The sequence below is a fragment of the Giraffa tippelskirchi genome, chromosome 3, assembly GCF_054371585.1.
Source record: "Giraffa tippelskirchi isolate mGirTip1 chromosome 3, T2T-mGirTip1v1.2.pri, whole genome shotgun sequence".
In the NCBI taxonomy this organism is placed as follows: Eukaryota; Metazoa; Chordata; class Mammalia; order Artiodactyla; family Giraffidae; genus Giraffa; species Giraffa tippelskirchi.
In genome coordinates, this window is record NC_137277.1 from 170,886,867 (window position 1) to 170,903,725 (window position 16,859).

The window sequence follows — 16,859 nt, forward strand, 5'->3', positions numbered from 1 at the left end:
GTTATGTGGTACTGTACACCACTTTTTAGAGATGTAGGCTAACACTGCAAATGATGACCCCATAAACAAAATTCTGGAGGATTGGACTTAAAAGAAGGAATTGCAAAGCTAAAATTATTGACTGCTTATTATATGTCAGTACTGTGCTGTGCTGTGCTTAGTCGCTCATTTGTGTCTGACTCTTTGCAACCCCATAGACTATATCCTGCCAGGTTCCTCTGTCCATGGGGATTCTCCAGGCAAGAATATTGGAGTGGGTTGCCATGCCCTCCTCCAGGGGATCTTCCGATACAAGGATTGAACCCAGGTCTCCCACATTGCAGGAGGATTCTTTACTGTCTGAACCATGAGGGAAGCCCAAGAATATTGGAGTGGATAGCCTATCCCTTCTCCAGGGGAACTTCTCGGCCCAGGAATCGACCCAGGAAGTCTCCTGCATTGCAGGCAGATTTTTTACCAGCTGAGCTCCCAAGGAAGCTTATTATATGTCAGACTCTGCGGTAAATGCTTCAGTGTAGCATTTCAGGTTAACTTGATAACAATTCCGTGGGGCCAGTACTACTATTTATCTCTTAAGGAAATAGTCTTTGGGATCAGTAGCCTAAGGAGAGGTGCCAAATGATGGAGCTGAAACCACAACTCAGTGATTCCAGAGCACATGCCCAGCCTGTTCATAAGCCAATAACTTGTTTGGAGAAGTTTACAAATATTTTATCCATCACTTCTAGGAAAACAACCTCCATTGATTTAAGTAGTGCTTTTTTTTTTTTAATTTTATAATAGAAAAACTAACCAACAGACAATTAGCTCTCGCAACATTACCTTCATTGTATGAGAAAAGTGTACTTGTTTAAATTCGGGGTTATGAAACTTATTTGTATTTTTATAACATGAGATGTGTCAGGCCTAGTCTATCTTGAGCGCTAGAGTCTCACTGCAAAAAGACTCTGCCTTCTTCAGCCCACGTAACTTTCACTTCAAGCCAAGTATTCCTATAGTGGAGTTGGTTCTTACTTCCCTAACCAGCATTTAAATGCTTAGTCTGAGGCAAGAGTCTGCCCTATTTTCACGTGCATTTCTTATTTCTGGGGTCTCACTTCTGTTTTTAGGCTTTCTCTTTCCTCCTTCTTTGGTTTCCAAATGTCAGAGATTATATGATTGTTCCCAAGTATGTCAGTTTATGCCCTCAAGAATGCAGACACCAAGATAGATGGAATTTAGAATAAGAGATTTATTGAGGAGGATGCCTGGGATAAGAAGGGAGTGGGAAAAGACAGGAAGGCCTCAGGCCACAGTGCAGCATCACACTTGTAAAAGGAGAGGGGCAAGGAAAGATAATTGGATAGGAAGAGCCGCAGATCCTAGTGCACCTGTGGGGCAGGATCAGCCAGCCCTATGGGAGAACTCAGACACAAGGACTCCCACACTAGGCAGAAATAGCCAAGTCCCATACCTCATCATGCTCAACCATTAGCCAGGAGCTTTCCATGGGTAGAGTGGCCATGACCTAAACGCTGCATCTGATTTGAAGACTCTGTGGCTGGTGGCTGGCAGCTAACCACTGTCCATGGAGAAATTTTATGGCTGCCACAATTGAGCTCTTATGCTCAGCAGATGCTCTTCTGCAGATCTGGGAATGAGCTCTTTCATGGCTCCCACTGGACTCTTCCTTAGGGGAAACTTACAAGGGAACAGTTGGTATGATCAGCTATAGGCCCCTTCCCTCCAGTTCAAATGCATGCCACGTTGCTTCACTCGTGTCCAACTCTTTGCAACCCTATGGACTGTAGCCTGCTAGGCTCCTCTGTTCATGGGAATTTCTAGGCAAGAATACTGGAATAGGTTGCCAAGGCTTCCAGGGGATCTTCCCAACCCAGGGATTGAACCTGCATCTCTTATGTCTCCTCCTCCAGCGGGTTCTTTACTACTAGTGCCACCTGGGAACCCCATCCAGTTCATATAGGGGCTGCAATTAATTCTCATTCTCATTATCTCCCTCCTCCTACACTTATTCTAAATTCACCTCACTCTCACACTCAGCTAATACCTCTGCTGGTCTCTGTCACTCACTTAGTAGTGAGACTAATTTAATGAGAGGTTGGGATGTCTGGTAAACAAACCTTCTCTTGCTAGGTTGCTGCATGTGACCTTTCAAAACCATACTGGGCAAGGGAGTATCCAGGGATGCCCCACACATTTTTCTCTCTGCCCTATCTTGTAAGAGTAGGTGCACCTTCTATTGATTAGGGTCCATGATCTCTTCCATAATGGATACCTTGTCTTCTTGCCTGCTGGCCAGTACACAAAGATAGCTCAAATTACTTAGGAGGCAGCTTTGATGTTACATGAGATCCTTGCTGTGTCGTCTAGAGAGAGTGTGTCTTCTTTGAAGACCAGGACTTCTAACTCAGTAGAGACCAGAATTATGGGGGTAAGAAACACAAAATCCCTCAATGGGTTGCTGGCTGTCAGCTACCTAAATTCCTAATGTCAAGTCTCCTCTTGAAGAGAGATCTCAGAGGCATATACCACAGGTGCTATACCAGTGCTTGGCTCTCTACCTCAGAGAGGATTATACGTCCTCACATACGGTCATGTAATTTGCAGTGTTTTCCTGTTGGGGAGATTCAGTCCTCACCCCATCAACATTAAGCTTGTCCATAAGACTGGTTTTAGCCAATGAATGTGAGTTCATGACATATACTTCATCTGAGCAGAAGCTTTGAGAGACACTGTGTGGTTCAGTTCAGTTCAGCTGCTCAGCCGTGCCTGACTCTTTGTGACCCGATGGACTGCAGCACGCCAGACTCTCACATCCATACATGATCACTGGAAAAACCATAGCTTTGACTAGACAAACCTTTGTTGGCAAAGTAATGTCTCTGTTTTGCAACATGCTGCCTAGGTTGGTCATAACTTTTCTTCCAAGGAGCAAGTGTCTTAATTTCATGGCTGCAGTCACCATTTGCAGTGATTTTGGAGCCCAACTGTGTGGTTCAGTGAGTGCTTTTCTCTTTCTGCCATGAGAATGTATCCCAGCAGGGGTTAGTTCCTAGAATGAAGAAGACATGTGGAGTAGAGCCACAGCTGATGCACAGCCAACCCAATGAATACAAGCAAAAAATAAACCTATGTTGTTAAAATGACTAAGGATTGGGGATTATTTGTTACTTCAGGATAACCTAATGAGATCTTACTAATGCAAGGTACCTTGTCTTATCTGTGATATTTTCCCTGGTCTCTGGCAAGTCTCCTTTGCTTGATTTCTGATACCTGTGTCTCCTGTCTCCCTCCCTGTTTCTAACTAACAGACATCTGTCATAAATATCTCTAAGTATTGTTCTTAATAATTCTGGGGGTCTCTGGATTGACTACATCAGAGACATCTGGATATAGTTTTTAAGAAATTATTGGCTACAGAATTTGGTTCATTGGCTACAGAGATACTGATTCAACAAACATGATTCAGTAGTTGTCATTAGTATGGGTCCAGAGATTTGCATATCTTAAAAACTACACATAGTCCTCTCATACATTCATGAGTTAGTTGTATGTTATATTCCATAGTCTTCAATTTGCTTTAGACTAATTATCTTTGCTGGTCTCTTGAACCTAAATGTACCATAACATTTATTGCTCAACTTTAGCCTTGGATAATGGCCGTTCTATCAGACTTATCTTAGCCCCATATCTTCATCCTGCATTCACAGCCTGGTCAAATGAAATTTGACCTGAGACCTACCATTGTTTAAAGTATACACTGACTTTCTCTTTGGAAAAGTTGTTAGTGTGTATTTGTATTTGTGTGTATGCATATGTGTCTATGTGTGTATATATGACATATACGAACAAAAGGATAGAGAGTTAGAGAAAATTGTATTATGCTGAAAAGGTAATTTTGAAATGAAGCAGCAGAGCTAATTATCTGTCTGAGAAAGGTACATATTTAGGTTTTGAGCTATTTAGGTCAAAAGTAACAGAGAAATTGCTGATACAATTATTCCTAGTAACACTCTCATAAATGCCTGTGTGCATTTATTTAATCCCCTCATGTGGATATGTTCCTGGGCAGGACTGTCTAAATAAATCCTCAAAGTACCTTTTGTTCAGTGATATGGCAGTAGAAGTAAGGAAAAGACACATAGAATGATTGAGGCAAAGTTAGATGAGATCAAATATTTCACCTTCCATGAGAAAGATTAAGGTCATAATCATCACAAATCAATGATAAACCTTCCCATTCCATCACACCCTGATCCACCCTCTACCACCATTTCTGCCTTAAATTCTTACTGATTTTTCACAAACTGTTCCATTTGAATTTATTCTCACTTATTTTTTGACTGACCTTCTAGAAGAAAGCACAGAACATGAAATGTATGAGGACACTGAATGGATTTAGGAGACTGACCACTATGATGTGAAAACTTCCACCTAATCATTTGCTTGATTTCATTTATGTTTCTAGATATCAACTGCTCTGGACAGTACAATGAAATTCCTTTATTTTGTTTTGCAAAAACAGTATGTCTAGTGTCTGACTATCAACTCGAAATACTCAAAAATATGAAATAAACACAAAAACCATTTTTGATGGAATAGCAAATTGTGATCAGAATTAAAATGGCAGAATCAGAGTCACAGGCACTAGTTGAATCCTTTTTGGCTCTGTTCTCAAGGGTCATATAACTGTCATAACTGCTTCACTGAAGATGGAAAAAAGGCTCATTTACCATTATTGTTCCTACTGGAATGTAAAATGTATGACAAATCTTAGAGTCATGAAAGATACAATGAAGAGACAACTAAAATTAAAATTAGGACTTCCCTGGTGGTCCAGTGGTTAAGACTCCAGCTTCTACTGCGAGGGACATGGACTTGATTCTTGGTGAGAGAAATAAGATTCTGCATGCCTCATGGCACAGCCAAAATAAATGAATAAATGAATGAAATTTAAAGAAATAAATTTTTAAAAGGCATAAATAAACTTATGTTTGGAAAGGTAGATTCAGGAGGCTTCCAAAATTCATATGCTCAAAGATACTTTTTATACTTCATACATGTCTAAGAAAATCAAATATTTCTAACAATGCTTCGTTTTTTTATTCTATTGATGAATGAATATAAATGGGGAAAACTCTAGAAAAACATCTTTTAAAAATTCACATTGACATTCATGTCCTTCTTGTTCATAAAAGAATCAACATTACTTAATAGCATAGAAAAAGGCCTAAGCATTTTCTCTATGATGAGTTGAGCTTCAAACTGAGAGAGATTTCTTATATATTTAAAATTTTTTGTTCAAATATTCCTATGTAAAACTTAGGAAACTTACATTTGGATACCTTTCATACTCTGGATATTTATGAAGTATTTAGAACTGTTCCAGGATTGGATGAGATTTCAACTACACCCCTTTATTTTATTCAGCGTGGCTAATTTATTAGTAGAACTAAGTTACTAGTGTAACCAAAGGATTCTGGAAACTGAAGAGAGATTGACTATTATGTCACTGATTTAAGCAAGTATTTCCCCATCCTTCCTTTCTTTCTTCCTTCCTCCCCTCCTTCCTTCCTTCACTTCCTCACCCCTTCCTGTCTCTCTCCCCACCTTGTATTCCTAACAGAACCGCCTTTGTGGTTACTGTTTGTTTTGGTTTTCCCTCTATACTAACTAGGTAAAAATAGGGATGATCTTGTGAAGTGGAGAAGAGTTTCAAGTGTTGCCCCCTTGACTTCAGTCATGTGTCAAAGGGCAGTCTATGACATATATGTACTAGTATATCCAAGTGAAGTGAGTGAAAATCGCTCAGTCATGTCCAGCTCTTTGCAACCCCATGGACCGCAGCCTGCCAGGCTCCACTGTCCATGGAATTCTCCAGGCAAGAATACTGGAGTGGGTTGCCATTTCCTTCTCCAATTATATATAAAATAGATAACTAATAAGGATCTACTGTACAGCACAGGGAACTCGACTCAATGCTCTATAATGGCCTATATGGGAATTGAATCTTAAAAACAGGATGGATATATGTATATGCATAAATAATTCACTTTGCTGCACACCTGAAACCAACTCAACATTTTAAATCAACTCTACACCAAGAAAAATTTTCTGAAAAAGCAGTCTGCGAGTCATTGTCATAGATTCTTGTTTCCTTTTTAAGCCACTGACAAGATTTACCTGAAAGTAAAGAAAGACAATTGAAGATGAAATGTTCTATGTGGTAGTTTTGGGCTTTTTTGGTTTTTATTTATTTATTTTTTCCTTTAGAATACTAAGTTTTGAGTATCTGGATACCAGTAGAGCAGAATTTCTGATTATGGTCAAATCATATTGCTTTAGCATCATATTGAATGCAAAAGTATAGACTATGTTCATGCTGTTGGAAACTTTATTTACCAGTCTCAAGTTAAAATGTGAACTGTCATCAGTTACAGAGATGCTTGTGCCCATGACCTTGCCCATCCTGGCTCACCTGGCGCCGGTTTCGTCTTTCTCTTACAGCATAGGTGGAGAAGTGGGGCGAGGCCACGAAGGAACTTACGTGGGCAAACATTTCCGCATGGGATTCATGACAATGCCCGCGCCCCAGGACCGGCTGCCCCATCCTTGCTCCAGTGGCTTTTCCGTCAGGTCGCAGTCGCTGCATTCGGTCGGGGGCACAGACGACGACAGCAGCTGTGGCTCCCGGAGACAACCACCCCCCAAGCCCAAGCGGGACCCCAGTACCAAGCTGAGCACGTCATCTGAGACGGTCAACAGTACGGCGGCCAGTAAGAGCGGAAAAGGCCCCGAGCGGACCGAAGGTAAAACCGGCCAGGCCGATTTCACCTGGCAACAGGCTTCACACCGGGTGTCCGGGTCCGCATACCCACCAGCATCTGCCTTCCTCCCTGGGTCACCTGATCTTGTCTCCTCTACCTTAAGTCTTAGAAAAGAAGAATCCAGGGGGCATGGCTGTTCATTGGAGTGTTGCCAAATGACACCCCCCACAATATATTTAATTTATATCACCCGAAAAGGATGTGAGTTTTCTAGCCCTCTTTAAGGATATCTAAAATCTACTTCTTGCTTTTAATCCTATTACTTGTATAAGTATAGAAGTATCATGACATTCCCAGGTGGTGCTAGTGGTAAAGAACTCATCTGGCAATGCAGGAGAGGTGAGAGGCAGGTTGGATCCCTGGGTGGGGAAGATCCCCTGGAGAAGGGCATGGAAACCCACTCCAGTATTCTTGCCTGGAGAATCCCATGGACAGAGGAGCCTGGCAAGCTGCAGTCCATGGGTTTGCAAAGGGTGGGACACGACTGAGCAACTTAGCACAACTGCACGCATCATGAAATTATAAGGGGGGCTTTGTAATGCCTGGAAATATTTTAAAAAATTGTAATCATCTTTAGAAATAATCATTTTTTAAACATTTTGGTGTACTTCCAATTAACATGAATTTATGTATGTATGTGTGTACATTTGTAGCCTCTACTTCAATCCCTGTGTTCTTTTTCTTTACCATAACTATGTTTTTTTTCTCAGCCATGAAGTACATAAATCAAATATATCTTAGTCTCTTTGTTGGTCTATAATTATAAATTAGGTCAGATTAACCCCAGATCTCACTGGTACTTTAGCCTTGCTTGAATAAATCAGTTTCAGCTTTCTTGAATTTTCCCGAGAGGCCCTTGGAGGGCGAGTAGTCCCAAGTGAGCTTTGATATAGGTGCATTCAGATCGTTGTGTGTCAGTTGTGGAAGATGATTCAGGGCGTCCAGTGCTGACAGTGACTGGCTTGAGAGCATGTCTCCTCCAGGTCCCATGGTCTTTCTCTTACCCTGTCTGTCCCTGACATTCTTCCCCAATGGCTCACCTGAGCACTTGGTGTTCCAAGTTTCCCAGTAGCTTGCAAAAGAGAGTGGCCACCAGCTGGTCCCCTCCTTAACTGGGCAGGTTTCTTTGTCACTTAGGCTCCCCAGTCCTTCACAAAATCTCCCTCATCTTGTGGTCTAATCCTCCCACAGAAACTTAAACCTAGCCTACGCTATGGTTACCCATGAAGCATATTCCATCTCTTCTAATAACTTCATCTCTCCTTTCACCTGTATCAGCGTCCAAAGGCATAATTAGCCAAAAAGCAAAAGCTTCAGAGAATATTGAAGAATACAAATAAATGCCTGGAGATTGAGCTAATCCATACTTTCTTCAGGGAAAATCTTCACTTAGGCTTAGTTTTTCCTACTTCATATACAGTCAGGAATACATCACAAGTATGGATATGTGTGTGAGATTATATGTGTGAATAATATGCATTTGTGCATATTTACAAAATTGAAACCCTAGTGCATAGTTTTGTGCTTTATATTTTCACTTGTTTTCTTGTGATTATTTTCCATGGCATTCAGTTTGTTGGGAAACACTGTTTTTAAGGAAGGGCATATACATCATGGTACTTTATGCAATTGGTATCTCTTTGATGAAGTCTTGCTTGGGCTTCCCTGGTGGCTCAGACGGTAAAGAATCCACCTGCAATGCCGGAGACCTGGGTTCAGTCCCTGGGTCAGGAAGATCCCCTGGAGAAGGGAATGGCAACCCACTCCAGTATTCTTGCCTAAAGAATTCCATGGACATAGGAGCCTGGCAGGCTACAGCCCATGGGGCCTCAGAGTCAGACACGACTGAGAGACTAATACCCAACACACTAGATTGGTTCCAGTCTGTTCTGCTGTAATCAATAACACTGCAATGAAGGGTTGTGTGTGTGTGTGTGTGTGTGTGTGAGAGAGAGAGAGAGGGTGTCTATTTGTTTGTGTAACTCTTTTGTTCCTCTACCTTGAAACAGATTTGAATTCTGAGTCTTTTTTCTCATGATTCAAAGTCATCAGTATGTCCTTCAACTTGTAACACACTGATGTTTTAGAGATAGTGTTTAATTTACTTATTAATAAACTAAAAGGCTCTAGAGATCTGCGTTTTGTAAATTTTAAATATTGTTCTTAAGTTTTCCTTGATATTGATACATGGTGCCTTTCATTTCTCTTTATAGTCTATGAGGTTATTTCCAGAAGTCACCTCTTCTTACTTGTACTGCCAGAAAACTACATAATCAATTACATTGCATTGTTTTCAAAAGCAGATTATGATTTAGAACAATGGCCTCTGAATGATGAGGGCCTGAATATAATCTAAAATGATTCAAGAATAAAGGGGGATAAAAGAACCATTGGAAGGAGAGGGGAAAAGGAATCAGACAAGGTGAGCAGCCAGTAAAGGGTGTGTTATCAGGCTAGGTAATGCTGCTGGAAACACTCCTGGAAGCAGTATAACATACACACCTCAAAATAGTCCCCTCCCTGGGGAGGGGAGCTTGGGTTCTTCAAAGTGGTTATGTGGAAAATTGTGATTGTCCCACAGAAGAAACATTTGAGTGGTGATTCAATTGTCTTAAAGACAGAACTGATTACCATTCATTTGAGATGCTTCAGGTAGCTAAATCCTGAGATAGAGAAACTCATAAGTCTCTCAGATCCCTTCACCATCTCAAGATCTAAGGCTCTAAATAGCTCGTTATCAAAGAGAAGACAGGACGTCTGTTATCTTTATTACTTCTGAGGCAGAAGAGAAGACAGTGAGTAAATTAAAGCGGTAGCAAAGGCTTATCTCAGACGTGGAAAACTACCTTATGGCCGCTAAGGCTTATTAAACACTAAGTTCAAGTTCAACATCTCTCCTCAAAAGGACTTCTAGGGTGGGTAAAGAGCCTTCAGCTGTAGTGCCTCTTTGAGGATGGTCAATGGACCAGATGGACTATTAAGATTCAGTGCAGAAATGGTCAACTTTTATAGAAGAATGATTTTTCAATGCAAATTTCAGCTTCTCTTTGGAGCACTTAATCAAAAGGCAACTGCAGAACTAAATATGTTCAAATCTCTTTTACCAAGGTATGACTTCAATAACAGGAGAGAATCAGAGCTCAGTTCAAAGATGGGAAAAAAATCGTGAATCCAAATGCATGCATTCATATGTGTGTACTCAAAGCCAAAATTATATAACTATGTAGATTGTTCTTTTATGAATCCTCAACTCTTTATAATTGTGAGTTAACTGGACTTCATTACGGAGCATATGTTTGCTTTACAATTTTTCTAGCTATCAGAATTATAACAAAGATGAAGAGTGACTTTTATAAATCTTAGTTTGTCTTTTCTTTTTACATTAAATGTCAGCAAAATCAAAATATTGATTCTGGGGCATTAGAATGATTTCCATGGTAACCAGCTTCTATTTAAGTCAGGGATTATGACTTCCCTGAAGATGAAAGTAAAAAGGAAATGGCCTTGTAGCAAAACAGCTTTCAGAGTAGGAAAGAAATAGTTTAATGATGAACACAAACAAAAAATCACATACCAGGAAAAGTATAATTTAGCTTTTAAAAATTGTAATTGTGTAATTGTGAAAATATATATTTGCAATTCTATTTTAAGATTTTTCATAATGACACATTTCAAAATGTATACAGTAGAGAAGATTAATTGACAACAGATATTTTAATTGCTCTTTCTATTGCTTCAGTGTAATACCTGCTGAGTTTGAGGAAAGATTGATGCTGCTGCTGCTGCTAAGTCACTTCAGTCGTGTCTGACTCTGTGTGACCCCATATACGGCAGCCCACCAGGCTCCCCCGTCCCTGGGATTCTCTAGGCAAGAACACTGGAGTGGGTTGCCATTTCCTTCTCCAATGAATGAAAGTGAAAAGTGAAAGTGAAGTTGCTCAGTTGTGTCCAACTCTTCACGACCCCATGGACTGCAGCCTACCAGGCTCGTCCGTCCCTGGGATTTTCCAGGCAAGAGTACTGGAGTGGGGTGCCATTGCCTTCCCCGGAGGAAAGATTAGATGAAGTAAAAGGAGCTAACTAGAAAGGATGAGAGACCTGACAACTACATCTGTAGGATGCAGGAAAGAGCAGTAATTGTGCAAACTCACATTCTCCATTCCGATTGTTCAGGTCAATGCGTATTTCATTTCTTAATAGAGTCATTCGTAGAGATGCTCTGTGTTGCAGGCAAAAGAGACTGTGCTTAGACTCTACAAGCAAACATTGACTTTGAGACAGTGATCTAATGAGACTGTTTCTTCACCTTTAAAATGATGATGAAGCACTGAAAACTAATCATGCCCTGCCCCTCTCACAGCCTTATGACCATACAGTTGGCTAATGCCCACAACTGTGCAGAGTAAAAAGGAGATTCTATACAAATGTAAGGTCATATGATTTTAAATGTGTTCTTGCACTTATTAACTGAACTGAACTTAACTAAACTGAACTGACTTATTAACAGGCCAGAATAACACAAAATTTTGGTTTCATGTGCATGCTAAGTTGCTTCAGTGGCATCTGACTTTTTGCGACCTCATGAACTGTAGCCTCGGAAAAGGCAATGGCACCCCTCTCCAGTACTCTTGCCTGGAAAATCCTATGGACGGAGGAGCCTGATAGGCTGCAGACCATGGGGTCGTGAAGAGTCGGACACGACTGAGCGACTTCACTTTCACTTTTCACTTTCATTCATTGGAGAAGGAAATGGCAATCCACTCCAGTGTTCTTGCCTGAAGAATCCCAGGGACGGGGGAGCCTGGTGGGCTGCCGTCTATGGGGTTGCACAGAGTCAGACACGACTGAAGCGACTTAGCAGCAGCAGCAGCAGCAGAACTGTAGCCTGCCAGGCTCCTCTGTCCATGGGATTCTCCAGGCAAGAATACTGGAGTGGGTTGTCATTCCCTTCTGCCGGGGATCTTCCCATAGCACATTTATTAAAAATAAATAGGAGAAATATAGACGTTGGTTCCCTCTTTGCCCACTTTCTGAAGAGATTTTATTATTAATGGGTGTTGAATTTTATCAAAAACTTTTTTTGCATCTATTGAGATGATCATATGGTTTTTATTCTTCAGTTTGTTAATGTGTTGTCTCACACTGATTTGCAGATATTGAAGAATCCTTGTATTCCTTGGATAAGTCCCACTTGATCATGTTGTATGATCCTTTTAATGTTTTGTTGGATTCAGTTTGTTAGTATTTTCCAGAGAATTTTTGCATCTATGTTCATCAGTGATAAAAATGTTAGTCACTCAGTCATTTCCAACTCTTTGTGACCCCCTAGATTATAGCTTGCCAGGCTCCTCTGCCCATGGAATTCTCCAGGCAAGAATACTGGAGTGGGTTGCCATTCTCTTCTCCAGGGGATCTTCCTGATCCAGGGCTTGAACCTCCATCTCCTGCATTGCATGCTAACTCTTTGCCATTTGAGCCACTAGAGAAACTCTCATCTTGGTCTGTATTTTTCTTTTTTTGTTATATCTTCTTCTGGTTTTGGCATCAGGGTGATAGTGGTCTCACAGAATGACCTTGGGAGTGTTCCTTCTTCTGCAATATTTTGGGGAAATTTTTAGAAAGATAGGTTTTAAGTCTTCTCTAAATGTTTGAGAGAATTCACCTGTGAAGCCATCTGTACCTGGACTTACGTTAGTTGGAAGTTTTTAACTCACTGTTTCAATTTCAGAACCTGTTATTGGTCTGTTCATATTTTCTATTTCTTCCTGTTTCAATCTTGGAAGGTTGCACCTTTCTAAGAATTTGTCCATCTTTTCATTTTTGTTGGCAGATAGCTTACAAATAGTACAGATATCAGAAACAAACTATGGTTAATGAAGGGGAAATGTATATGGGGGGAGGGAAAACATGAGTTTGGGATGAACATATACACACTACTATATGTATGATAGGTAACCAACAAGGACCTCTATATAGCACAGGGAACTCTACTCAATATTCTATGATAACTTATATGAGAAAAGAATCCAAAAAAGAATGAATATATATATGTACATCATTGAATCACTTTACTGTACACCTGAAATTAACATAATATTGTAAATCAACTATGCTCCAGTAAAATTGAATAAATTAATAAATATGTAAGACAGGAAAAGAAAAGCCATACACACACACCTCATATGTTAGGCTTAAAATTTTTACACAATGACAAAAATAAACAGAGAAATATTCTCTATTTGTAATAAATTCTTCATAATAGCATGACATTAATATGTTTAGTGTAATGAAGAAAACATATTTTTATTAAATCAAGTATTTCTATACTTTAGACTCCGTTAAAAAACTTAAGCATTCTTTTTTTGAAGTATAATTAAGGTATACCATTATGTTAGTTGGTTCTGCCCAGGTGGAGCTAGTGGAAAAGAATTGGACTGCCAATGCAGGAGATATTAAGAGACATGGGTTTGATCCCTGGGTCGGGAAGATCCTTTGGAGGAGGGCATGGCCTCCTATTTCAGTATTCTTACCTGGAGAATCCCATGGACAAACGAGCCTGGTGGCCGACAGTCCATAAGGTCGCAAAGAATCAGATACAACTGAAGCAACTGAGCATGCACGCATTATGTTAGTTTCAGCTATACAACCATTGATTCAATATTTGGATATGTTGCATAATGATCACCACGATAAGTCTAGTTAGCATCCGTCACCATACATATTACCTACTTTTTGGTGATGAGCACTTTTAAAATTTATTCTTTTAGCAACTTTTAAGTATGCAATATGGTATTATTAACTGCAGTCACCATGCCGTACATTCCATCCCCAGGACTTACTGGAAGTCTGTTCTTTTTAACCCTCTTCACCATTTCTCACACACCTCCAAAACTAAGTGTTCTTAACTTTGTTTTGTTTTATACTCTTCTTTCAAGTAATTCTCAACACTTAATTTATTATATTGATTCATGATTATCTTCAGAAGACAATGAATTGGGATGGTCCTCCTGGTTTCTGATATTACCTTCTAGATGTATTTGTTAGAGTCATGTCTATAAATCAAAATTTGGAATACGTGAGAAACATTTGGAATCACAACGTGTCCTGAAAAACTTGAACTGTGAGGTTGAATCAGAACCAAAGGAAGACTAAGTTCATTATAGGGTCACTGCCTTAAAAAAAAAAAAAGCAAATCCCTCTTTCAAGATTACCAAAGTAGATTACAGTCTTCAGCAATGTTGCCTTTCTTTTCTTTATTTATTCTGCCAATTCTTTGAGTGTCTACCTGGTTGTAGGGAGATCCAGCGGTGAACAAACTAGAAATGGTCCTTTCCTTCATGTTCTTTGTATGTGCTCAATCACTTCAGTTGTGTCCGACTCTGCAACCCCATGGACTGTAAGCCCACTAGGCTCCACTCTCCATGGGATTCTCCAGGCAAGAACACTGGAGTGGGGAGCCATGCCCTCTTCTAGGGGATGTTCCCGACCCAGGGATGGAACCTGTGTCTGTTTTACCTCCTTCATTGGCAGGCAGGTTCTTTACCACTATTGCCACATGGGGAGCTCTTCCTTCATGTTACTTACAACCAATTTTGTTTCCAATTCTCTAGCTCAGCCTATTTCCCCCTATTTATGCCATGAGGCAAGCACTGATTTGTTGTTGTTGTTGTTGTTGTTCAGTTGCTCAGTTGTGTCCAACTCTTTGTAACTCCCCTGTCCTTCACCATCTCCTGAAGCTTGCTCAAACTCTTGTGTCTGGTTCTAACTGTTGCTTCTTGATTTGCATACATGTTTCTCAGCACTGATTTACAGGGATCTTTTCTGGAAAACAGAAAATCTGGCATGACAACCACGTGAGCATCATCTGTGTAATTAGTTGTTTAACTCTGGAAGAAACAGTTTAGCAAATTTTAATAATGTGTTTTTGTCCTACAAAGAATATTTGCTGCTCTTTCATTGTTCAGTGCTAACAATATAAAGATGCCTGTATCTGATTTTGTACCAATGCACAGCTTTGTAGGCAACCTATGGGCATTTGAGGGGAGAGGAGAAACAAGTTGAATGTCCTTTTTATGCTGGGAAATTTACAAGTTTCCCAGGTCAGAATTCCAGTTTAGGAACTTGAATAAGCTCCAGTCAGAGCCAGCCATAAACTCGATTTTGCTTTTTCTCAGTGACTAGCTCAGATTTCTGATCCTTATAAGACATTTATAAAAACTAGACTGTGCCTTTTATGACTCAGCATGGAATATTAGAAAAATATGGGCTTCAGGGGGAAACAGACATTGGTTTCATATCAGTGCCGCCAACATTTAATACACTCTCTCTCTCAGACACAGTTTTCTCATCTCTACAATGGGAATAGCAATATTGGTCTCAGGCGGTGGGTAGAATCTTGTCCAAGATTTTTATCCAGGATTCTCCACTCCCTGGTATACTTACCTTGGATATTCCTTGGAACTCTCATACCATTGGTGGCCTTAAGATTAAGGGGGCCATGTGGCAAGGAATGTGTTGTTGTTTGTTGTTGTTCAGTCACCTAGTCATTTCTGAGTCTTTGCGACCCCGTGGACTGCAGCTTGCCAGGCTTCCCAGTCCTTCACTATCTCCCAGAGTTTGCTCAAACTCATGTCCATTGAGTAGATGATGCCATCCAATCATCTCATCCTCTGTCGTCCTCTTCTCCTCCTGCCCTCAATCTTTCCTAGCATTAGGGTCTTTAAAGTTAAGGAATGTGGGTGGTCTCTAACAACTGAGACCTAGTCTCAGTTTTAGTCTCTGGCTAAAAGCCAGCAAGGAAACAGGGACTTCAGTCCTATACCTACAGGATCTGAATTCTGCCAACAACAATACTCAGGTTAGAAGCAGAGTTTCTTCAGAATCTCCAAAAGTGTAGCCTGGATGCCACCTTGGTTTTAGCCAGTGGGACCCTGAGCAGAGATCCCAGCCTTCTGGGTTCTGGCCATGCCCAGTGAAAGTGAAACTCACTCAGTCATGTCTGACTCTTTGTGACCCCATAGACTATACAGTCCATGGAATTCTCCAGGCCAGAATACTGGAGTGGGTAGGCTTTCCCTTCTCCAGGGGATCTTCCCGACCCAGGGATCAAACTCAGATGTTCTGCATTGCAGACAGATTCTTTACCAGCTGAGCCACAAGGGAAGCCCAAGAATACTGGAGTGGGTAGCCTATCCCTTCTGCAGCGGATCTTCCCGACCCAGGAATCAACCCGGGGTCTCCTGCATTGCAGGCAGATTCTTTACCAACTGAGCTATGAAGGAAGCCTGGCCATGTCCAGACTTCTGATGTATAGAACCAAGAGTTAATAGAGAGGATAACTTGTTATTGTAGCAATAGAAAAAGAATCTATTTTACTAAACTATTGGGCAGAAAAAGTGGGGTAAAATTCATTGGCAAAGCACATAGCTTAGAGCCTGGAGAAGAGCAGATCCTCAGCAACCTTGCTGTCCTTCTCATTGTGTGTGCATGCTCAGACTCTTCAGTCGTGTCTGACTCCTTATGATCCTATGGACTGTAGCCCACTACGCTCCTCTGTCCATGGAATTTCCCAGGCAAGAATACTGGAGTAGGTTATCATGCCCTCCTCCAGGAGATCTTTCCGACCCAGGGATCAAACCTATGACTCTTGCGTCTCCTGCATTGCAGGCAGATTTTTTACCACTAAGACAGTGCTGGTGGTTTTCCAGATTTCCCAGGTCACAATTTGAAAGTAAATGAGATGATAGAAGCCCAGAAAATGCTGACATATTAGGTCTCTTGAATGTCTGCTTAACTCTTTCTGAATTTGTGTGGATCTTTTCCTGAGAGGATCTGTCCTTACTTGCCAGCAGTTTTTGTTCTTTCAAAGGACTCAGTGATGGCTTTTCAGTGGTGTTTTCAATGACTCATTTAAATGACTGCAACTTGCGGGCTTAGTGCCTTTTTTCATGTAACAAGAGGCACTTGTAGTTCACAGCAGGCTTTCTAGAAGTCTTCAAAGCTCCATTTAGCACCACACTAATGAAACACAAG

The 16,859-nt window shown here is 40.7% G+C and overlaps 1 protein-coding gene across 1 annotated transcript in view; it reads left to right on the forward strand.

Annotated features, from left to right (window-relative positions):
• NYAP2 (neuronal tyrosine-phosphorylated phosphoinositide-3-kinase adaptor 2) overlaps positions 1-16,859 on the forward strand; it is a 283,964-nt gene that overhangs the window by 108,292 nt on the left and 158,813 nt on the right. Inside the window, exon 2 of the mRNA XM_081575925.1 lies at positions 6,508-6,809. Coding sequence (XP_081432051.1) covers positions 6,508-6,809 — 302 coding nt within the window. The remainder of the gene's footprint in view (positions 1-6,507; positions 6,810-16,859) is intronic.